Genomic DNA, 23,975 nt, shown 5'->3' with positions numbered 1-23,975 from the left:
GAGAAATTATTCTCATGATGGCCATATATGTGATTTGAGACCTCTTAGATTTAGGCTAAGATCAAGTAATGCTAATTGCTAAATATTTCATACGTATAAGATTTAACTTAGGACATATCAAATTCAAATTATTTCTCATCAAGATTAATCTATAGATTCTAATTTAATTGTCCATGTAATGTGATCATAGTCATTTATCAAGTTTGTATTTAATAATGTGATCGTGATTTTTTATTGACTTTATAGTGTGTCTATATAAATGTACATAACTTGAATTTTAAGAGTTTTATACCTAATTAATTATATTATTATTACATCACTCTTATCTTAAATTTTATGACTAACTTAATCTTCGAAAGAGCTATCGAAGGACAAAAACTTGACATTGGGATCGAATCTAATCGAAAACAACCCATGATTAAGAAAAACTTGCCAAAAGTACAACATTTAGAGGAATAGTAATATTCCACATTAATGTCCTTTCACCCCTTTATTCCTTCATCGTTTGTGGGAGAATTCTTCAATAAATATCCACCAAAATCATCCTTAATCTACCTTCTCTACTCTACATCGATCTTCCTTGGCTTCACAATCTAATAGAAACCAAAGAAGATCGATCGAATATTGTTTATATATGATGATGAAGCCTCATCAAAACCCTTCAAGCGAGGACAACTCTTTGAATATCCACGAATCAAAGAGATTAACGATTGGGGCAAAGTTTCGGCAAACTTGCGACGCTGCTATGGTGGCCATGGTCAGAAAATTGGGAGGCAACGGAGGCGCAATGGAGAGAGGGAAAGGGAGGCGGTCGTCGCCGTCGTTGCCGCATGGCCCAGCGGAAGAGCCCATTAGAAATATGATGTTCTTGTTGGGCTCATGGACGCACACCTAATTAATTAGTTTTAATTCATTTGCATATGATTGTCTAAAAGTCTCGTGATAATGATGGTGATGGTGATGATGATGATATTTCAGGAGCTAATCATGCATGTGATTTTAAACGAATTTAACATTCATTCATCATCATCATCATGAAACAATCTCCATACCTATATTTATATGTAGGTGGAATATATATATATATGTGCATATTGTATCTTTATGGTGTTACTAATGTATGTGAATAACTAAGATCATTGAAAGAACAATATGTTTGTAGTTATATTTTTTACTTTTTTTTCTCTATTTTTTCTGTTCAAATCATCAATTCGAGTCATTATTATGTACGTAAGGGTAAGTTTGGTATTTCATAATAAATTTATAATAATAAAATTTTGTGTAATTATTAAAAACTAATTAAGTATTACTGTAACACCCTAACATGGAGTTCATTTTTGTGAAAGGGACCCATGGCGACTCCTCATTCCACACACTAAGGGACTACCTTGGGCAATCCCATTACACCATTATGAATAGCTAAGAAACCATCCTCCATTGGCCCTCTTATTCTTTCTCTTTTGTCTCATGTGTATAAAAGTATATTTCATGAGAAATGAAGGTTTTAAAAAAATAAAACAAAAATTCATTTTATTAATTGGCTTCTTTACAAGAAAAACTAGGGGTCATATAAATTGAGGAACGACCTTAATTTATGAAATTGGAAGCAAGTGCAAGAGAAAAGAGAAAATAAAAAAGAAACTAGTTTGAAAAGGCTTAACATTAAGGTGACCAAAGAAAAAGTTTGGGAGACTAGGAAGAACAAGTAAGATATTCTCCAAAAATACCCCAAGGCGAGGCTTTCTTGCCCACAAACTCTTATTTTATGACATTTTTCGTGTTGCATAAAAATTAGTTTTGAAATTGTACTTTGTTTGACTTTTTATTTGCATTCATGATCATATACAACTATTCTATTATGCTCTACACCACTTAAGCCCAAGATAACTTGGTTGTAAACCTTTTAAAAGGTGTTTAGGGCACTAGGTGAGAAAACTCTTAAAAGCATGCTGACATGATCACAAGTGGCATTGCGAAGTAAAAACTTATATTTTTTTTTCATGCACACATTTTATATAAATATTTTATTTTGGGGGTTTCTCACTTAAAAAGTTTATTCTCTAAAATATGTTCAAGATTCGTTATTTTTGTGGCATGTCATGTTTTATAAATGCTATATATGTTTTTTAGACATGTATGGGTTTTATTTTGTCGATATAAAATGTATCAAACATGACAATTTCGTTGTATGAATTAAATTTTCTTTTAAGGCACGTTATTTAATTTCGGTGGAAATAGACTAATTTTACGTTCATTTATTGGGTTATAATGATTTATAAATTTGTCTTAAGGATTTCTAAAAATTTCTAACTTGAACGCTAGAAAATATTTCTTTATCTTTTAAATTTGGTATTTTGAAATAATTTAAAAATTTAGACTTTTTAATACAAGTTATGAATTAAATTAGATTCGATTCATGAAAATAAGGGTGCATACAATTGAAGAGAATCACTAGTACGACGATATAGATAAAAATAAATTTTTTATCATGTATTAGATACACACAATGAAATATACTATATACACGCCATATTAAGGTTGGGTACTTAATCAACACACATATTCAACAATTGAATGCATAAATAAATACATATATGTTGTCTGATGTAAGATTGGGATACAAAAATAATTCTTGTACTGAGACCATGTCCACCTCACATTGCAGTAGTTCTATTATGTCCATACTTAGTATGTAACAAGATACCATTTCAGTCACCTCTTCTCATGCTAGACACAAAGGATCTACGTATCACCGGTGTCCGTGTCTCAAAATTATACAGATATAATTTCTATGATATTTTCAGAAGAAACAAAAAGAAGAAAAATAAGAAAAGAACTGCATTCGAATAGATGAGAGAGAAAAGGCAAAGGCCCAACCTTTGTGCTTTCATGTAATCTATCCCTCATTCAATTCTCTTATCCAAATTCAATTGAATTTGGATTCCATCGCCACCCCTTACCTTAATTATACATGCAATAATTCAATATACTATGCATTATACATTATTACTATGCATTATGCACCATTGCAATTTGTCGCCTGCAATTTCACACTATACACTATGCATTTCAACTATGAACTATTAGCGGGGGACCAAGAGCCAACTTTTGACCAATTATTTCTAGAGACATATTGGCATACGATATTGATACCAAATGTAATACTATATGGTGTGTGACTTTATAGATTCACTACTCGCTAGTAATTAGATAACACCAAATTTTTTTTCAGTATCAGTCAATCCCTTGACCCATCACTAGAAATTTTTCAAATCTCGACGATGTTATGAAAATTCTTAAATAATGCCTAGCAGCGGTTCAAGACAATATAGGTTGTAGTAAAATCTTATTTCAAGTGAACTTATTACAATTAACGATTATCGTGTGCTATAATCTTTCCATCACCTAACGTTCCAACTGAGCGAGAGCCATGGAGTGACAAACTTAGTAACTATGTGTCAAACCTCATTAATGTACTAGATGACACATCAGGAAATAAATTTCCTGACATTCAATCTGCCCTACCCATGGACTATCCCGTTACATTAATAATATATCACATAAGACATTCATTCCATCAAATATTGACAAGATGATGGATCATATTCTTAACATTTGTCTTCATATACCAGTAATACAGAACCATATGGATGAATGTTCTCACTTTCCAATTGGATAGTTTGACTCATTAATAAATCTCACACACCAATACACAAAACAACCGTGCCAATTCAAATCTAAGGACTAACACACCATCGTAACTTAATGACACGACCATCATCTACCAGGCCATATGGTCAGTCATCAGCGTCACATTCGGCTGATCATTCCCCAACGACCACCCACAAGTATACTAGCGACATGGGCGCGTGACACCATTCTCCTATCGGTATCCCCATACCGAATGAGGTATTAACTCCTACATTAGTCCATACTCGATTAATCGGAATCCCCATTCAAAGAATCTAAAGTCTAGAAATAATTTAAGAAGTTATGTTATCAGATAATCTTGTTATACAGTTTCAACACCTTGAGAATAAAATTATCATATAGAAGACTTAGGGACTCATTCATATAAATGATTGAAGAAAATATGAATAAAGAAAATTTTATCTTTTATAGATTTATATAAAAATATAATTTATGCATTAAGATAAATTCGTTAGATGTCATTCAAATCTAGTATCAAAGCACATAACATTAATAATAATGACATCATAGATAAACTAAACCGAACACAAACGTTGTGATGAAAATGCGAGACCGCTAAAGGTGAACGCTTAGAAAAATAATTTATAATAAATTTATAAAAAGTAAATAATGCAATAAAATGTCAAGTTAATGAAAATTTTTGAAAGTAAAATATAAATCGTAGAGGTTGGTGAATGGCTTTTAAGATAAATGTTTAAAAAAATCTTAAAATTATGACGTGTAAACACGCCTTAAAGATAAAGGTAATTTTCAAAAATAATAATAAAATATATATATATATATATATTAAAAGAGTGTGATATTTGTAAACATTTAAGCATAATATCAAAACTCATTTCCTTCGGGATCTCATTTCATCCACGTCAGCATGGACGAGAGGGAAGGAAAATCCTGAGGCATCGGTGGCACTCAGCTCCACACACGTGTAAGCATGTCATCCACGTCTGGCAACTTCTTCTGGCCACGCGTCGATCGCCCACCAAGGCACTAGACCCTTCTGCTCCGAAATCCTCGTACCCGTCTATAAAGACCCACCCGAAAATTTTCATCAGCGCTCTCTCACCACCACCACCACAACCGCCACCGCCAACAAATTCATTCCGCTCGAAACTCTTTATCTCATGGCTACGTCCGACAGCCTCCTCCGGCAACGAACGAGCGACGATGCCGACGTCGATCGGCCCAAACCCAAGACCGACACCACCTCGTACAACAATAAAGCCAGGAGACAGCGACGAACGGGCATGGCCAGACGTGGCCTCCGCTCCTTGGCCATAGCCGTGGCGCTGCCGGCGGCGCTCCAGCTCTGCTTTTTGGGCTGGGCCAACCGGGCCCCGTCTGCCCATCGGCCCTCCTCGTCCTGGATCCTGCAGGCCGTGTCCGTGGTGTCGGCGTCGCTCATGGGCCTCTGCGCTTGGTTGGTTTGGGCCGAAGGCGGCTTTCATCAGAAGCCCAAGGCACTGGCCTTCTTCTTGGGCTACCTCGGGCTGAGCCTGGCCTGGGACCCGATTGTCTTCCGGGTGGGCGCTGCTTGGGTCGGGTTGTTGGTGAGCCTGGCGATGTTCGGAGCTCTGGCCGGGTGTTCTCGGATATTCAAGGAGGTGAACCCGATTGCAGGCGACCTGGTCAAGCTTTGCCTGATATGGGCCGGGTTTGTGGTCAGTTTGAATCTTAAGCTTCTATATTGGTGATGTTTAATCGGTTTGATGGGTCCTTAGAGGGGTCGATGACAAATTAGTAATTACAGTTGTTCGAGGGCAAAATAGAAAAAAAAATAAAGAAAGTTCAAGTCTTTATTGTAATTATGACAGCCAGTGTTGTAGGCTTGCGCTTTCGAGATTGTAAACAAGTTATTGTATTATTATGGGAACTTTCTGTCTCTTTTTTTCAAACTTTTAAGATCACAGTAGGTGACAATATCAATCTGAATTTTAATTTAGTGAACACATTTTCATTTTTCTTTAATTATGAAAATTTATAATATAATATAATTATAATAAAATATAGAAGGTGGCATTTCACGTGGCGAAATACCACGTTTGCATTTGTTACTTGGTTCCCAAGCAAGGTGGTTTTTTTGCATTTGTTGTTTGTTACATACTTACATTAACATTTTATTTACTATTATATTATTCTTATGTTACAATAACATAGTAGTTATAAGAAATTTCAAGATAAATAATAGATTCAATAATTTGATCAAATAACATTACTACTAAAGGCATCATAGGTGTTGAGGAATAACACTATAAAAATAAAAAGGTTAATACTTAGAGAAATTAAAATCAGAATGTCAAAAATAAGAATAAGAATAATATAAACATAAAATTTCATGTTGATCGGATTTGAAAAGTGATTCAAGACTTAGGTCTGTATTAGTTCAGTAAGTATACCACTCAAGTAATGTCAATCGGATAAGGCCATCAAATCGTAGAGAAGCCTCAAATTCTCAAGAATCAAATCCTCCAAGTCGCTCAAACCCTCTTGGCCAATCGACACTTCTCGCCCAAACCACCCAAAGTCACTCACCAGATGATTCACCAAGGAACAAAGAGGATCCCTCACGAAGAAGATGGAATGATCAATTGTATATTGAGAACTTACCTTAGAGAATGTTGTCGAATAATATAAATAGGGATCACCAACGGATCAATCAAGAGATTTGCAAAGGAAAACAAGACCACCATCATGGTAAGAGGGATCAGATCGAGAAAAGAATGAGAGACTTACGAAGATCGGCCATTAAAGGAAACAAATGGTTGAACTAAAGGAAGGAGAGAATCGTTTATCAATAAGGGCAACAGAGAATAAAATAGGCTATCTTATATGACAATTTTAGAGCAAGACAAAAAGGGAATGGGTTTGGGCTTATTTGGGCTTCCTTAAGACTTAAGCAAATGGGTTTAGCCCATTTCTCCTCCAAATGCCTAACTAAGGGTTTATGGTTCGACTTCTAAATGGATTGTCAATGAGTGATACTTTTGAGTTGGACAATACTTCAATCACGGATCGAAGTCTATGAAGATAAAATTGAGAACTTGTCATAGCCTTGGGCTTCATTTAGAATCATAAAACCAACAATAAGGACATAAATGATATAAACATGGGATTTAGGAATTTTATTGACTTATTATGACTCGTAACATAATAAGTTTATAAGATTAGTCTTATTTTTTTATTGGATAAAGATTTTATTTTTTAAGTTTAAATTAAGTGTTGTTCTCTTCTTTTTAGGTGTGAAGTAATGTTGAACTAAAATATCTAATAAGTATTAACTTTCCCGACAAATAAGGTGATCCGATCATACCTTTTAGTACGACTGCCTTGTTATGATTTTACTTTAGTCATTAAGTCTACGGTCGATTTCACCTTCCTTACAATTAAGGTAACATATATGTATAGATATTATGTAATCTATGTTATTTTATAAAATGTAATATGTAGTATATATATGTTATTTAACTCTTTAGATAATATAACGTTTGACTCCTAATAAAAAAATTTAGAATATCATATTTTGTCTTGAATTCGTAGATTTAAAAAATGTTAATAGTTGTGTTATATTTTAGATTGTCTTAAACCGTGTTACGTGTATATACTAATATATTAATGAATTTTAAAAAAATAAACTCCATCATTTTGTTACGATTTGAGATAATAAACTCATGAAATTAGTCTTATTTCAATATCAAGAAATGAAGGAAGACTTTAGTCTTTAATCTCCAAGTTTAACTCAATTGTAGTTCTCTTATTTTTTGGTGCAAAGCAATATCAACCTAAAATATCCAATAAGCATTAACTCTTCTTACAATAGAGGTGATTCAGTTACATATTTTAATACGATTATTTTATTATGACTTTACTTCAGTCATTAATTCCCGTATTCGGCATCCTCCTCCTTACAATTAAGGTAAATATACATTTACGAGATAAGATATAATTAATTTATGTTATTTTATAATATTACGATGTGATTCTTTTATAATTATATGTAATACGTTATTTTGTAATATATGTTATTTGACTTTTCAAATACTATAATATCAGACTTCTAATAAAATTTTTTAGAATACGATATTTTGTTTTGAATTTTGAAAATACAAATATGATGTGGTATGCCTTCAAATTTTAAAATTGTCAACAGTTGTGTTATATTTTAGATCGTCTTAAAGCACGTGATTCGATCACACTTTTCAATATGATTACCTTGTCATGATTTCACTTCACTCACTAAGTTTATCTTCGATATCCCTCTCCTTACAATTAAGGTAGCATATGTGCATGCGTTTATGAAATAATATGTAATCTATGTTATTTTGTAATATTATGATGTGATTCTTTTATAACATATAATATATTATCTTGTAATATGTAATATCGAACTAAATTAATGCATATGTCGACACACGCATTAACTCAATTCATATATGAGCCGTGTACGATACGATACAATTAAATAAATATAATTTATATAACACAATTGAACAAACCTTAAGAAAGAAATTAAGGTGTGGATACATTAAAATTATTACTTAAAAATATATATAATAAATTTAAAAATTATATTGTGGAGTCTTGAAATACAAAGATTTGTTTAAAAATATTTGTTGCTCCTTTTTCCACATATATATATATATAAATATATGACGTGTCAATAACAATTATTGCATGATGAGACATCCAGTAGTTTGACTTCAGGCGGACCGAGACCGCCGTTTAAATAAGTGTAATGCGGCTGGTACATACTATCGCCCGAACTGCTACTTCCTAGTTGCTGCCGCTTTATAAATTCAGGAAATAGGGAGGTCGATGTAACTGATCTCCCGCGATCATCCCGAGCTCTCTCTCTCTCTATCTCTCGCACCTCGCTCTGTACCGCTTCTCGAGTCGTTCTCTCCAAGGAACTTTCGATCAGAGATACGAAGGTCGAAGATGGTTGATACCAGGCGGAGCTCCTCGTCCTCGAAGCGTTTGCTATATTCTCCTCTTCCAAATGCCAAGCGGCCAAAGGTACGTCGTGTCTCCAGTTAGGGCTGATTTCGAGTTTGTTCTATGAATTCATGTGTTTCTTTGCAAATCTTGATGTGGATTACGGCATTTCGTTGAGTTTCGTTGTTTCCTGGGCTGGTAGACGGCGGAGGACTGCTCATCGACCAACGAGACGCCATGTGGGCCGCCAGCTGAAACGCATGTCCCGGCGGAAGAACTGGGAGATGAATGTGGAGCCCACGAGGTTCGTCTTTCTGATCCGTCGTTGTCTGATCGTGCGACTGTGGCTGAAAAGTCCCCAGATGTTCAGTTGGAACGGGAGGCTTTGGCCTCTCCGACCCCTTTAGGTGCGATTTTTAATTGTTTCCCTGATTACATTTCTTGGCTTGTTATCGTTTCATTTTCATCTGTATCTTGTTTCTCTTACTCTTTCGGGTGATTGGTTTGAAGGCGATTCCACCATCGAGGCGGAGGCGGCGAAGTCGGTGACTTCGGCGGCTAAGAAGAGGCACCTGAACCCAACTCTAGAGTTCGCATGGGAGAAGCTCATGTCCCAGTGCTCTCAGGTACACCTTCAGTTTTGAGATTGCTTTCTTGGTCCCTAGTTGCTAGACAAGAAGAAAGGGTATAGGCTTGGAATTCTTCAGAAAGGACTACTTACTTTTGTTATATATGGGTCTTTACACTTCTTTTCCCGTGTGTACTGGAGGCTCAATTAGTTCATTCGGTTTCTTATCAGAACAAGAAATCTTGGGCCTGTTGAAACTGATTTGCCTTTTAACTTCTTAGATCATGGGTCTTTGTTTGGTATGAACACTGCATATTGTAAAATGTGGCAAAAGTGTGGATATTTATGGTCTTAAGGAGGATATGACCATGGATAGAGATGACTAGAAGTCTAGAATTTATATAGCCGACTCAGTTCATGGGAATGGTCCGTGCTTCATTCTGCTTTCACCCAAATGGCCTGGTGTCCCTCTTCTATGGATGTTTTTTCCTATGGACTACTGTTAATCTTGAACTGTCTAATTTTAATATTACAGCACAATGCAAGCTGCTTTCTGTTAAAGAATATGTTGGATTGCCCATATGGTGGATGACAGTAATGTGCAGGTAATAAAAAATTTTAAAGGCAATTTTTTTCCTTGGACGCCTTACTTGGTTTGCCAAGTGTACAAAGAAATACTGTACAATTGCTGAAAAATCTCCCACACGCACACACACTGAGTGCAGTATCCTAAATCCATGTGGAATGGATGAGAACTTTGGTTGCTGTTAAAAAAAGTAGAAGATCTTCTTGGTGGATTGGATGACATTTGATATTTTGGAAGAGGATGATGTCTCCTTGGTGATTGAGAGGAATTGATGTGTCTGATTCAATGCTTTTTCTCCTGGTGAAACAATCTGGGTTTTGAGGCTTTTAGTTTCTATTTCATTTACATCACTGTGAATGGGTTTTTAGGAATATGTTTGGTCGAGGCTCTAGATGGATGGAAATCATGTGCCTTTCAAATAGGGGATCCTTGGTTGTTGATTTACTGCCATGTGTATTGTGGCGTAGTGGATTTATACATGTATCAAAGCGTGTTGTCACTAGATGGAAAGAGGTCTCCAACATTATCTTGAATTTTGTATGTTTGTCTCCCAAAACTTCAATGGCGGTCCATGGTAGGTTGTCGCCCCAGGCTGCTGGTAGTCCTTGATGGACTATGATTTTTGACTAAGAGGTAGAAATTCTGGATGAGGTGGATACTTGCAATGGGTTGCTGGTTTATTTTCTACTGTTTCTTGCGCTCTTTGGCAGGTGGGAGGGTGATAAGATCCCACTTACTCTTGAGAGGTTCTTTAGTTCTTCCTTCTTCTTTTAGAGTTGAAGAGTTTTTCCATTTTGCAGGGAGGTGCACCTCTGACATAAACAGTTGGGGTTGGAGCACTTGGCCATTTTGGAGCTGTTGTAGGACTTAGGTTTTACCCTCGGAAGCCTGCAAAAAGATTTTGAAAATTCTACTTCTTTAAAAGTCTAGAATTTTGTAGAGATGGGTGCAGTGTCTTTGACAGCACAGATGAGGTGTGCAATGGCGATTAAAAGTTCACCTTGAATAGGCTTTGAGCTTGTGCCAAAGGGAATAGAGGAGTGTCTTTCAATCAACGCGAATTGGGCTCAATATGTCCATAGATGCAGTTATCTGTTCAAAATAGCTTGTTAGTAATTCTTGAGAGGAGCCGTTTAGATCACACTTGGCCTCTAGGGAGCATGAACGTGTCATTTTGGGTGTTGTGGCCAATCAAACATAGATACTTGTTGGATACTCTAAAAGACTAATTTTTTATTGTTACTTTTATTTCTGGAGATAACTGACACGCAATGAACACCTGTGCCTATGAGTTGAAAGCAATACTTAAGATGGGGATTCTCCTCAATTTTGATTTCTCGGAAGCCTGCAGTTGTCCAACCTGAATGATTGGCGTTGGGTTAGTTTGGCCAGATTGAATCCATAGACAGTAAGAACCTTTTTGGAGAGATTTTACCTTCTTATTAGTTGACTATCATCTTTTTCTTTTGAGTTGTTTTTTTTTTGTGGGTGGGGGGGTGAGGGGGGATTTTCTTTTGTTGATTGTTTCCCTAATTTGCTTTCCCTGAGTTAACAGTTATTAAGTTTACTGCTACATGTGTCTGCAGTTGTTCATGATAAGCAACTCGCCGTCAACTCTCCAAAAACAGTTACCTCTTCTTCCTTCTGGATCGGGAGATGATGGGGATGCTCAACACCTTTCTGAAATGCCAGAGCTGCCTTGTAGTTGTGATGTACCTGATAATGATCGTGTTCTAGATACTGAGATGAAAGATGGTTCTGCTTCTAATGATGTGGATGGTGTTTTGTCAAATTTGAAAACCAGGGTTCCATCATCTAATGATGTTGCCATGAACCTGAAGATTGATAGTACTATAATGGAACCTTCTGGGAAAGCACATGTTGGTGACGTCCCGAGGGAAATTCCTGAACTGACACCACTGCTGCAGGTGCTCACTCGGTCACCTGCTTCCAAGGTTGACTTAACTGGTTCCAAAATTGTTGATGACCAAAAGGAGGTTGGTGAACATTGTGATAGTTCACAGCATTCAGCATTTGAAGATGGTTTAGGACAAAGGATTCTGAGGGCCAACGACATTGAAGTTTCATTTGAGAACTTCCCATATTATTTAAGGTGATAAACTTCCCCTCAGTCTTGGACTGTTAACTATCTTTTCATTTGTTGTTATTTTCATCAATTACTTTGTTTCATTTCCATTGTTCTCTGTATTCATATTCAATGGCCTTTGTGGTTACAGATCTAAACTATCTATGGAAATATTTAATGATCTCATGTCTTCCTGATTGGTTGTCCCACATTTTTTTATGTTCTCTGAAGCATGCTTACTGGTTGACTTGCTGGACAAGGTGCTTTTGGTAATATGAATTTTATAACTCTTTAGGTGTTTGATAATTATAGATCTTGATGCATTACAGATTATTGTGAGTGGCGTTTACATTCTACTAAAATAAAGCTTTGAGTAAATGGCCCATGGTTTTTTGTTGTCTAGTTATCAACATATCAGTTACATTTACTGTAGATCCTATCAGACAAATTCTGTAAATATGATATATGTGATTGTTTTTGGATGTGCATATAAACTTAAGATGATTAACTGATCTGTCTTCCTTTGATGCCTTGAGCATCCCTAATTATAAAGCACTGATTAGGGAGTTTTACTTGCATAGACTTTAGCCCTCTTTCCTTCCCTTTCTAGTGTGTGTTTTATTGTATTGTTTATCTTTTTCCCACTTTGATGTTTTATATGTATCTCTGTTTTATTTTCATCTGTATTTGATTGTTATTTTAGATTCAAGACCAGCTAATGATGCTTATGTTTTGAACATCATTATAATAAGCTAGATTAACTGTGCATCAGTTTCTTCCAATCAGTTTACTGAAATTGCAGACTTCCAACAATTGTATTGTGCCTTAATATTATAAGCCGATGCTAACACCTATACATGCTAGAACATGTAATTTCATTTTGTGCAGTGTGTGAATAACTTGTTTAGGTAGAGCATCTATTTCTTTTTTTTCCCCCAAAATTTTGGAAATGTGTTGGTTAACAAAAACATACAACCAAAATATTTTTAAAACAAAAACTAGAAAGGAAAGAAAAATCAAGCATGCTCTAAGAAAATGGTAGTACTTTTTTTTTTCCTTGAACTTTGATGTGCATTACACGTGTGCTTCCTAGTTATTGTGGAGATTCTTTATTAGATCTGAGACTAGTCACTACCATTGCTATTGTTTGCCATGAATTTGAATCCCCTCTATACATAAGTGATCTGTTGGAGGCCTTTAAATATATGTGCAGATATGCATCTAGTGATTTGTGATGTATTTCTGCCATTTCCCCCTACAACACTGCTGGATATACCCTATGGTGTTTGGCAACTTTCATTTTCTTACTTTTATTGTTTCAGTGAGATCACAAAGAATGTTTTGATTGCATCCATTTATTTACATTTGAAGTTCGATAAAATTGCAAAGTACACCTCAGATCTGCCTACCATGTGCCCAAGAATATTGTTATCTGGTCCTGCTGGTTAGTCTTCCATCTTAATCGCTACATTGTGCTATCTCTCCCTTTCCTCATTAGATCCAGTTGGGAATGTGATGTTCACTTGAATTTCTATCTAGGTACGGAATTATATCAGGAGACTCTGACAAAAGCCATAGCCAAACATTTTGGTGCCAGCCTTCTTATAGTTGATTCACTTTTACCACCCAATGTAAGCTTCTTTACATCTTTTTCTTTTGGTAACCTTTGCCTTTTTAAATTTGTTTGATTTATTTATATTTTTACAAATTTATAACACTTCTTGATGTGGACTCAAATACTGAGGCATTAGAAAGAAATTTTTGCTTCCTCAGTTGTGGAGTGAGTTGACACCCAAGTGCTTTAAATACATTCAGGGACCAGTCTTGAAGAATTTTGATTCTTTAAAAGTGAGTTCAAAGCCTGACAGAGCAACTTTGTTTTCTAAATGGGCTGGACAACCTGCTTCAATACAGCTTAGGAAATCAGCATTGAGCATTGCGGCAAGTCTGTTGGGTGGGTCTACGATAAGTTCTCAGGTGCAGCCTAAGCAGGAGGCACCTACTGCATTATCAAAGAACTACACCTTCAAGAAAGGTTTCTAACGTTCTCTCTGTCTTTGCATGTTTAAGAACAGATATGGGTCATCTTATGTTCTGAATTCTCCCCTCTGCCAGATTTCTTCTCTTTTCCTTTTTTGGTCATCTATTTCACTATTGCATGTATCTGTTGGTTAACTTGTCTTCCCTTTTCGTCAATAACTGTCAAACAGGTGATAGAGTAGAGTTTGTGGGTATCTTACCAACTCGACCTTCTTCCCAGCAAAGGTATCATTGCTATCAATACAAGTGACATTGAAAACTCTATCTGAATATGTTCTGCTTGCAAAGCCTCACAGAAGGCCTTAGTTGGTATTTATAGGAACTGTAGATGTGAAGTACTGCTATTATCCCTTGCATTTGTAAACAAAGACAAGCTACCACATTCTCACAGAGATTGCTCAGCCTTGAGTCAGTGGTCCATCCTGTCCTTCCGTCAATATTTTATAGGATTAATATTGGTATAATCTAGGATTTTTGCTCATAAAGCCTTACAATTGTTCAGATGTACTAACCCAGCCTTCTATCCACGTAAGTGGCTATTATGGTTTCATGAGGCATGCAGTAAATAATGATAGGTTTTCACTTCAGGGAAGTGTGGGATTCGACTTGTCCTCGTTCCTTAAATATTTTACAGATCTAAACTCTATCTGAATATGTTCTGCTTGCAAATTTCAAAATTTCATTGTACGTTTGGATAAAAAAGGGTTGTCATCTATCATTCATTTATCCAGTTAAACAAGCTATTGTGCATGACAGTATGTTATGTTGACCTGGATAAACTTGTGCATGGTTGGTTTGTTTAGGTGTCAAAAGCAATATACAAACCACATAATTTTTTTTATGGTATACAATCTACAGCACTTTGATCTCACTGAATCCCTAGTGAAATTCATATATATGCTTCTGTAAATTCCACAATGTGTTGCAGGCAGTCAATGATTTTCTCACATCAAGGGAGTTTCTCTGCCTCCTCTCATCTTGATATTGCCTTTGAATTTCTATAGCTTAGTGTCATCATGTGCATATCTCATATTTGTATATATACAAGGTCTATGCCATAAGTAGCCAGTGCTCATGTCAGTTGTTTAGGAGACTGATTTCATATGAATAACGTTCTGTTATCCTGCAGCCTGTTAATACTGCCAAATATATTGCCTTTTCTTGGACAGAGTGCATGATGTTGTTTTGCTCAAGTGAAAGGTCTTGTATCCGTGTGGTTGTATATGCAGGGGCCTATCCTATGGTTACAAAGGCAAAGTAATTCTTCCTTGTGAAGAAAATGGTTCTTTCAAGATTGGGGTTAGATTTGATATCCCAATTCCAGAAGGAAATGATCTTGGGGGCTTATGTGAGGCAGGTCATGGATTCTTCTGTGCAGGTGATTTTTCACCATCTCTCTCTCTCTCTCTCTGATGCCTCTTGCAAAAGCCTCTGAATTTACTTCTGAGGGACAACATCTATATTTTCCTTCTTGCAGCTGATTTACTTCGCCTAGACAGTTCCAGTACTGATGAAGTTGACAAGCTTGCCATACATGAGTTCTTTAAGGTAAGTGCTGGACCCAGCTGTTTCCTTTGTGGAAGGATAAAGCATTGGATATCTACACATTTTGTATCTTAAGTCGTGATGTTTCATGTTTAAAAATTATCACCTGGGCATCTCATTTTATAGGTTGCCACAAATTACAGTAAAAGCAGTCCATTAATTGTATTTCTGAAAGACGTAGAAAAATTGGTCGGAAATCAAGAGGCATATGCATCATTCAAGAGTAAGCTGGAAAATTTACCTGGTAATGTAGTTGCAATTGCTTCCCATACTGAGATGGACAACTGCAAGGAGGAAGTAAGAACTTCATGTTGCGTTTTATTTTAGTTATGTACTTTTCTTTTACATATCTAACATGATGTGTAACGTTTATAACTCCAGCCCCATCCTGGTGGTCTTTTGTTCACAAAATTTGTGAGCAACCGAACAGCACTACTTGACCTTGGCTTTCTGGTACGTGATAAATAATTCACATAAATTATGTAATTTTACCTTTCTTGTTTTGGTCACATCATGTTGTTTACGGCCATATGGATGTCACTTCTGCTTTATATTTGGTCCAAATTTCATTTTTAACCGAGATTAACATTCCTCACCTTCAGTTGTGCTATACTAGGTAATTGTTTTCACTTTACTGCATGCTGTAGACTTGACTTTGCTTTTAGTGTTTAACATGAATAGCCATTGTTGTCTATCCAATTGTAGTTTACTTGTTTCTGCATGCAGTTTCTAATCACTATGGTGATTGTTATCACACACCCATGACTGGATGACATTAATTTTTGTGATTAGGGATAAAAATATTAGGGTTTAGGTTGAATGATGAAATCAGTGTCTCTTGTCTAACATTAATAATTGCTACTTCCGCCTTGAGTATTTCTATTTGAGTGGTTATCTCTTTCTTGTGCATACAAGTTGGTTCTGAAGCTATATTATCTGATTGACATGCAGTTGTATTACTGATCTATATTTTAGAATAGTGGATGAGGTTGAGTATTTTCTGCTTAAATCTAAGATATGAATTTCTATATGCACTGTGTTGGATGACTGAGACTTGGAACTGGATTTTGATTATTGTGTTGCTTGTTTAGTTGGAATGAACTCATTGAACACCCAGAAGAATATTCTATGCACCAAAAAAACTCAGTAAACACCATTTTACCTAAATAATTGAAAAAAGAAGTCTTAAAAATATGAAATTCAGTCATATCTTAGTGTCCTTGGACATGAGAATTAGACGAGTCTGACATTGGAGATATTCCTGCACCAGTCATCCATACCAAGTCCATGCAGCATATTATTTTACTAAAGCATCAAAGTGAAGTAATTCTGTTTCCATTCAGGATAACGTTAGTAAGCTGCAGGATAGAAGCAAAGAAACACCCAAAACAGAGAAGCAACTCAACCAAGTTTTCCCAAACAAGGTGACTATTCAGATGCCTCAGGTATTGAGCCTAGACGTGATCTATCTTTTAGCATTACTTTGTTTTAAATGTTTTCAGGAAAACTGTTTTAAGGTTGTTGGATTGTGGCAGGATGAACATCTACTTTCAGTCTGGAAACAACAGTTGGATCATGACGTGGAGACTTTAAAATCACAGTCTAACATTGCCAATATCCGCTCAGTGAGTAAAATATAAACGGTTATACTAGAATTATTTTGTGGACTCATTTGGGATGATTCAAGCTTGTATGGGAGATGATTTGTTTAATGAATGTAGGATGTGTTCCCATGATTTGAATAAACTGGTTGTTTCTGGTGATGTCTTCCATGTTCTCAGCATTTTTAATCAACTTCCTGGATTTAGGTTTTAAACCGGAATGGCCTGGACTGCCCTGACCTTGAAACAGTCTGCATAAAGGATGACGCCCTGACAAGCGAAAGTCTGTGCAGTCAGGAATTATATTTTGCATTTTGAAGGTTTGGTTATTTTAGCCTTGATTGTGATGTTAGCTGACATTTTCTCACTTTTGAATAGATATCGAGAAAATTATTGGCTGGGCTTTGAGTCATCGCTTAATGCATTATGGTGACGTGTCAGTTGAAGATGTGAAACTCACAATTTCGCGTGAAAGGTTTCCTCATTCTCAACAATGTGGTCAATAATGTTGCAAGGGAAAAAAATTGAATTATGTAGTAGTCTATCTCTGTGGTCTGGTGATAAAATTACCCTCCATCTTTGGATTTTTCAGTATTATATATGGGCTCGACATGCTACAAGGAATGCAAAATGGAACTAATAGTCTGAAGAAATCACTAAAGGTAAAGTTGATTGGCACTACGTTATGGTGAGACTGTTTCTTTCAATCTGCAGAATATATTATTCTCTTTTAGTTTTCTTTTCTTTTTTTCATTTTAAGTTTTCTTATTTCTTTGTGTTATCACTCTTGAAAGCATGACCAGCAAGATTTTCAGGATGTGATTGCGGAGGATGAATTTGAGAAAAAACTTCTTGGCGATGTTATTCAACCAAGTGATATTGGGGTTAATTTTGATGATATTGGAGCCCTTGAGAGTGTGAAGGATACATTGAAGGAATTGGTTATGCTACCTCTTCAGAGGCCAGAACTATTCAGCAGAGGACAGCTGACTAAGGTTAAATTGTTCTTAATTCTCTTGCCGCTGCAGAAATATAATCTATTTTGCTTCTGCTAATTGGGATTCTAAGCTTACTTTATTTTGCTGCTTCTACTTCTGACTAGTCTTCTGTGCTTCCAGCCTTGCAAGGGAATACTACTGTTTGGTCCACCTGGCACAGGTAAAACAATGCTTGCACAAGCTGTTGCAACGGAGGCTGGTGCGAACTTTATAAACGTATCAGTCTCGAGCATTACATCGAAGGTATATTCTTATGCTTAACTGACAGCTTTGCAGCTCTTTTCTGTATGTGCTTCAATCAATTTTTGAACTGGCATGCTTTTATTACCCGCAGTTTTTTGGAGAAGGAGAGAAGTATGTCAAAGCAGTATTCAGTCTGGCTAGTAAAATTGCTCCAAGTGTAGTTTTTGTGGATGAGGTCGGTTAAATTTTAAATTATGTTTTCCATTTACTTGTAAAGGTAATTAGCTTATATCTGGTCGATATTTTTTGTTGCTTCTACTGAATAAATATTCATTCCCTTTGTAGTTTTTGAGTGTTTGTTCTTTCTTCTGACACCACTTTTGACCTTTTCCAATCATTATTTCCTGTTGTTCATGTGCTTTTTCAGGTTGACAGCATGTTAGGAAGACGTGAAAATCGTGGAGAACATGAAGCAATGCGCAAAATAAAGAATGAATTCATGGTGAACTGGGATGGTCTTCGTACAAAGGATAAGGAACGAGTATTGGTACTTGCTGCCACCAATAGGCCTTTTGACCTTGATGAGGCTGTCATCAGGAGATTGCCCAGAAGGTGAAGATATACTGTCTTTAGTTCCTCTGTTCCTTATTACAGAAAATCTATGTAATTTTATGATCTGATCTACCCATATTTGTTGCAGATTGATGGTAAACTTACCAGAAGCTGCAAACAGGCAGAAAATCTTGAGAGTTATATTGGCCAAAGAAGAATTGGCACCTGATGTTGATCTCGAAGCACTTGCTAACATGACTGATGGATATTCGGGGAGTGACTTGAAGGTTGGCTGCTAGTTTTCTTGTAGTCTTCAACTTTACCCACTTTGAGTAAGATTCTTCCCCATATCTTTCTCCCTCCTCGGGTTCATTTATTCAAATAAGCTTTTGGTTGCAGAATCTGTGTGTGACAGCAGCCCATTGTCCCATTAGAGAAATTTTGGAGACAGAGAAAAAGGTCAGTCAGACACAAATATCAGAATAAATTGACTTGCGTGTTGGGATAGGGGATCCCTCTGGCATCCCTTTTCTGTTCTTATTACCTCCTTTTGGGGGTTTCTGATCTGTACTGTTTATTGGATCAGTTATTTTTCTTGGAGCAAAACATGAACTATGTATTACATGATTCACATACTGGTAGTTTGTCCTCTGTGGCACCAGTCGTTTTGGTACAAGGGTATCTTAGACGATCATGTCAACTGAAATTATTGCAACCTGAACGATTTTCGCCATTGGTTTAAACAGGCATTGACATCATCTTTACTTCATTGAACCATTTTGATCTGATAACATATCCTAGTTCGCTTGCCGGGTAGAATTGCGGATCATTATAAACCTTCTCTACTGTAACCAATTAGTCTGCCATATGTTTGCAACGTTTTAGGAGAAAGCTCTGGCCTTGGCAGAAAACAGACCATTACCCACATTACGGAGCAGTGCGGACCTTCGCCCTCTAAGCATGGAGGATTTCAAATATGCACATGACAAGGTATGATTATAGTTCTACAGTGTCTAGGTTCGTGCGGAATCCAATGAAATGGAGCCCAAATCCTTTTAACTTTGTTTGCTTTTATGTTAATTTGTTTCCTTTTGTTAATGTGCAGGTACATGCAAGTGTGTCATCAGAGTCTTCAAATATGAGCGAACTGCTCCAGTGGAATGATCAATATGGTGAAGGTGGATCAAGGACGATGAGATCCTTCAGCTACTTCATGTAGAGGAAGGGAGAGGAGAGGAGGTATTTTAAGTACATAGTAGAATACCAACAAATTTTGTGGGGATAGATGAATTCTTTTTCATAGTCAAAGCCTATAATATATGCATAGCTTGTAGTTCAGGGAAAATTTAGTCTTACTTTTTATGCATGCCCAATGAAATTAATTGATAGCAAATTCTGTTTTTATCATGTAGAGGAAGGGAGAAGAGAGGAGTTTTTTTTATCCATTGCTTTAAACATGTCACTTATTGTGTCTTCAAGATTTTCTCACCTTTTATATCATTCAAGCACAAGATAAGTAATCTTGTATATGAGAAACACAGTATCCAATTAACTTGAAAGACAGAAGATGACGATGTACAAACATTAAAGGTGCAAAAATATAGAGAGCTCTTATTGCATAGATGATGAGTTAGCAAACTAACAGTAACATTCATATCTCACAACCTACGAATATCATTCCTCCTCCTATCAGGACAGATTAAACGTGGTGGAGGACGAGTTCTAATATCACCTTTAATTAGCCACATCAAATGGCCAAATGGGATCCCATCTACTACATCTTGAGTAGTTTTGAGTCTGTGAATCCAAGGAAGTGAATGATGGAACTGCCAAACAAGTAAACAGATCTACGAAATTATTGTATCAGAACAATATTGGGAAGATATACAACATTTGGCATCAATCACAGAAACGTTAGATCTCCACGAAATCAGCACATACGCCAGTGTACAGACAGGTCCTCAATTAGTTAGACTCCCATGAATGCCCGGCACTGGGATTCCCAGTGCTCTTTTGTCTGCTTGATTCTCTCTACTCTCTCTGACTGAAGCCGCTCCTCCCAGTATTCGGGACAACTGGTTCAATGGGAGCATCATGGCAATGAGAAAAAGAGTTGTATTCTATCCAAGTTTCAAGCATCATGACAGTGAAGAAACCATACCTTCCGCTCAATAAAATGTTGAGCTCTTCCAAGTGTACAGCGCCTTCATACACGCCGGCCTGAAGACAACCCATTGAACAGAATTACAGAAGGGATAATGTTAGCAGTCGGTTAAAAGAATAATGCAAGCTCAATAATGACTAAACAGAAGAAGTCTTCTTAATACGAGGAGCTGAAGAAAGTCTTTAACATGATATCTAACCAAATTGACCTTAAATGGGTCTTGGACACCAACCCAAAAAAGAATCATCTTACGTTAAGTTTCAGAATGGCAAATTTTGAGAACGTGAGTTGTTTGGTAACCCCTTTAACCCGTTCATAGAAACGGCTCAAGCAGCCACAGAACCTACGACCCTTGGAAGTTTCCAAAGCAAGTCATATCATATCCCATCTTCTCCATGTTTCTATGAACACTTTTAACTCTTTCAGGATTGATTGTCAATCTCAAAATTTAAATGTTCATAAGATAGCATGAATAGCACCAATTCCATAAAAAGTTCCATAGAAATATTAGTTCAGTCGATCTCTCTTTGATGAAAGATACTGGTAGACTGATTAATTGAATGGATTGAAGAGAATTTAGACAAAAGTTACTAATTCATTTGCGCATGCCAACTTACTTCTCGGCAGAGAGGGCATTTTTCCTTGGCCTCAGCAGCCTTTAACCCATCGACAATGGTTACTGATGCAGTCTTGCAAGCACACATATAACAGAAGATATGACCACAGGTGAGAGCTACTGGATCAAATACAGTATCCTGTTCCAGAACATGTTAAATTCATTGATTAGCTGTGGATCTTACTTGAAGAAAATGATAAGGCCATAATGATTTGACAAAATCATTTGAGAATAAGAAACAATGTCAACCTATTGTTAGCGTCTATTAGCTATGAACAAGCATTGATGTAAACTGGAAGGGTCGCTAGTGTGGATTTCAAGATCTAAATTCAGTAAAAGCCATTGGATATAGGAGCAGCTGTACGGGCTGGAGGATGCTAAATCCAACAATTAACAGATGAAGTAATAAAGACAGGTTAGGAATCAAGCATGACTGGCAACAGCACATGTGCTGGAGGATGCTAAAACCAACAATTAACAGATGAAGTAATAAAGACAGGTTAGGAATCAAGCATGACTGGCAACAGCACATGTTTTAAAGTTTTGGCCTTTTATTTTGTGGAAAGACTTGAACATCCTGAATGAACCTCGGATACTCTTCAGATTTTGCTAATTGAAAATTACACAAGATAACCAAAATATAATTCTTCCCAGCATCAAATCAACAAATTGGTGTGATCATGTGCTCATATTCATGTTCATAGTATGCAATATTTAAAGGAAGAAAATCTGTCAGACTTACCAGACATATAGAACAAGTTAAGTCGATATCAAGCTTGATGGAATCAAAAAGCTCACACGATATTGATGGTTTCCCGTCATTGATAACAAGGGTGCAGCCCTCAAACAATGGAGAGGCCTTCCTTGTGGTGGCCTTTGTATTCCTCAAGTTTATATGGAAAGCCATTAGCTCACATAGCCATGGCGACTGAAGGATCTCAATATGCCTACTTTGTGCTTGTGATTTGAATGCCTGCCCTTGTTTACAGTAATGAATCTGCACTGATACAGAAGAATATTAATGAATGCACTAACAAAAACAACATATCAAGTGAATTCTACCCTGCCAATCATTTCTATCTACAGTTTTATCTTTGTAAGGCCCTTAAGTGTCTCCCACCTATGCTCTGTCTGTTCATCGAAAATGGGGATTGGCACATACCTTGTCATACTTCTTAAGTATTTTGCGCATTGCAATGGCGTTGATTATTGCATAGGTGACCAGGTCCTTGCCTTCTTGAATTAAGGCGACATGGTTGCGCCTTAGCTTGTCTTTGAACCAGTTGAAGTACTTGCGAATACCTGAAGACAAATGTTGCTCAAGCAATTTCTGTGCACGCTTGTTGAAGACGCCAACCACTGCAGACATTTCCTCGAGGAGGGATGGGAAAAAGGTTCCGTCGCAAACTACCAACACAATTTCAACAGAATTAGGGACTATGAACAGAGCCCAACACAAATCAGAAACCAATAAACCATCCTCAAAACTGGTGCAAAATCACTCTATACAAACTGATTTGGCACGAGCAGATCAGCCGATGGTTTTCCATTCTCATGCCATCGGTTTCTCTTCCTCCATTTGCATTGAAATACTGAAACACAACTAATTCAGAATCGGATTTGTTTCTAATAGGGAGCTTAGATTGTTATTACAATTCTCTGATAAAGGCCGGCCGGCCGTGCACACAGATTTTTAGTGCGAACGCGAACACTCGCAGAAGCACAAGAATGAAATGACAGATAGTGTTTCGTCAAAAACAGAAACACAAAATCAGAGGCGAAAACCACACACAAGATCAAAAGGCAACATCCCGAACAAAATCAATCAGACACGAAACTCACCGGGGCACTGGTGGGGGCAAGTAGAAGCCGAACTCGAGACATTATCACGGCGATGGAGATCAATTCCGTTGTGGGATTGGACGTCTCTCCGGCACCGTTTCAAGATTTTCTTGAGCTTCTTCAACCCCACGCCGGGCAACTTCTTCTGATCGTGCGTTTGCATGTACTCCTGGTACTTCTTGCAGAACTTCATCTTGTCCTTTCCAGATTCACAGATTGCTTGCAGAGGCGGCAGGCAACCGTTCCGGTGGGGGTGGCGTATTATTCACAATTTGATTACAACAGAGAGACTTATTCTTCTTCTTCTTCAGTGGCTCTTATAAGAAGCGACGGTGCGGCTTACAGGCTGGCGCAATACGAGGAGGAGGAGGAGGATAAACTTGCATAGACTCGCTCTCCTGTGGCGAGAGAACGGGTCAATTTTAATTTCTCGCAAATCTTTATCTCGCACCCCAGTACCTCACGCTTCCTTGGACCTCGTTTCGTCAACAATATCTCGCCATACACGAGTCAATATTGTCCAAATGAGCCGAGTCATTTCCGAACAATTCAGT

General features: G+C 36.9%; 3 protein-coding genes across 7 annotated transcripts; 2 read left to right on the top strand and 1 right to left on the bottom strand.

Annotated features, from left to right (window-relative positions):
- The first annotated feature begins 4,745 nt into the window (after window positions 1–4,745).
- On the top strand, window positions 4,746–5,603 carry LOC127797329 (translocator protein homolog). Its single transcript, XM_052330143.1, has one exon. The coding sequence runs from the start codon at window positions 4,833–4,835 to the stop codon at window positions 5,400–5,402; it is 570 nt and encodes a 189-aa protein (XP_052186103.1). The 5' UTR covers window positions 4,746–4,832; the 3' UTR covers window positions 5,403–5,603.
- Window positions 5,604–8,469: 2,866 nt separating this feature from the next.
- LOC127797326 (peroxisomal biogenesis factor 6-like) lies at window positions 8,470–20,295 on the top strand. Of its 5 annotated transcripts, none has more exons than XR_008022187.1 (25): window positions 8,470–8,721; window positions 8,843–9,047; window positions 9,151–9,266; window positions 11,381–11,907; window positions 13,203–13,324; window positions 13,420–13,511; window positions 13,696–13,915; window positions 14,091–14,145; window positions 15,150–15,298; window positions 15,398–15,468; window positions 15,592–15,762; window positions 15,847–15,918; window positions 16,809–16,910; window positions 17,001–17,090; window positions 17,274–17,349; window positions 17,445–17,541; window positions 17,659–17,728; window positions 17,861–18,061; window positions 18,185–18,307; window positions 18,399–18,482; window positions 18,675–18,859; window positions 18,948–19,086; window positions 19,199–19,258; window positions 19,386–19,789; window positions 19,905–19,948. XR_008022187.1 is itself a non-coding variant. In XM_052330139.1 (25 exons), the coding sequence occupies exons 1-25, from the start codon at window positions 8,644–8,646 to the stop codon at window positions 20,016–20,018; spliced, it is 3,324 nt and encodes a 1,107-aa protein (XP_052186099.1). In that variant the 5' UTR covers window positions 8,472–8,643; the 3' UTR covers window positions 20,019–20,295. The 5 variants fall into 5 exon arrangements, 3 of the variants coding, with proteins under 3 accessions (XP_052186099.1, XP_052186100.1, XP_052186101.1); XR_008022188.1 differs by having other exon boundaries at window positions 8,471–8,721; window positions 19,546–19,789; XM_052330139.1 differs by having other exon boundaries at window positions 8,472–8,721; window positions 19,685–19,789; window positions 19,905–20,295.
- A 52-nt stretch (window positions 20,296–20,347) lies between these two features.
- Window positions 20,348–23,730, bottom strand: LOC127797328 (probable E3 ubiquitin-protein ligase BAH1-like 1). The gene is made up of 6 exons (XM_052330142.1): window positions 23,422–23,730; window positions 22,742–22,986; window positions 22,322–22,576; window positions 21,581–21,718; window positions 20,961–21,019; window positions 20,348–20,874 (listed from the first exon to the last, which is right to left on the bottom strand). The coding sequence occupies exons 1-6, from the start codon at window positions 23,612–23,614 to the stop codon at window positions 20,769–20,771; spliced, it is 996 nt and encodes a 331-aa protein (XP_052186102.1). The 5' UTR covers window positions 23,615–23,730; the 3' UTR covers window positions 20,348–20,768.
- Between the last annotated feature and the right edge of the window lie 245 nt (window positions 23,731–23,975).

This window comes from Diospyros lotus, chromosome 3 (genome assembly GCF_014633365.1).
Source record: "Diospyros lotus cultivar Yz01 chromosome 3, ASM1463336v1, whole genome shotgun sequence".
In the NCBI taxonomy this organism is placed as follows: domain Eukaryota; kingdom Viridiplantae; phylum Streptophyta; class Magnoliopsida; order Ericales; family Ebenaceae; genus Diospyros; species Diospyros lotus.
The sequence above is the reverse complement of the archived record's forward strand: the minus strand, read 5'-3'. Positions and strand labels throughout refer to the sequence as shown.

Coding starts and splice junctions, on each gene's coding strand:
- LOC127797329 (XM_052330143.1), top strand. CDS start 4,833: ATGGCTACGTCCGACAGCCTCCTCCGGCAACGAACGAGCGACGATGCC.
- LOC127797326 (XM_052330139.1), top strand. CDS start 8,644: ATGGTTGATACCAGGCGGAGCTCCTCGTCCTCGAAGCGTTTGCTATAT. Junction 14,146..15,149: donor CGACCTTCTTCCCAGCAAAG/GTATCATTGCTA, acceptor TTGTATATGCAG/GGGCCTATCCTATGGTTACA. Junction 17,542..17,658: donor CTCACAATTTCGCGTGAAAG/GTTTCCTCATTC, acceptor TGGATTTTTCAG/TATTATATATGGGCTCGACA.
- LOC127797328 (XM_052330142.1), bottom strand. CDS start 23,614: ATGAAGTTCTGCAAGAAGTACCAGGAGTACATGCAAACGCACGATCAG. Junction 21,020..21,580: donor AATGCCCTCTCTGCCGAGAA/GTAAGTTGGCAT, acceptor GGTTGTCTTCAG/GCCGGCGTGTATGAAGGCGC. Junction 20,875..20,960: donor AACATTTTATTGAGCGGAAG/GTATGGTTTCTT, acceptor CCATTGAACCAG/TTGTCCCGAATACTGGGAGG.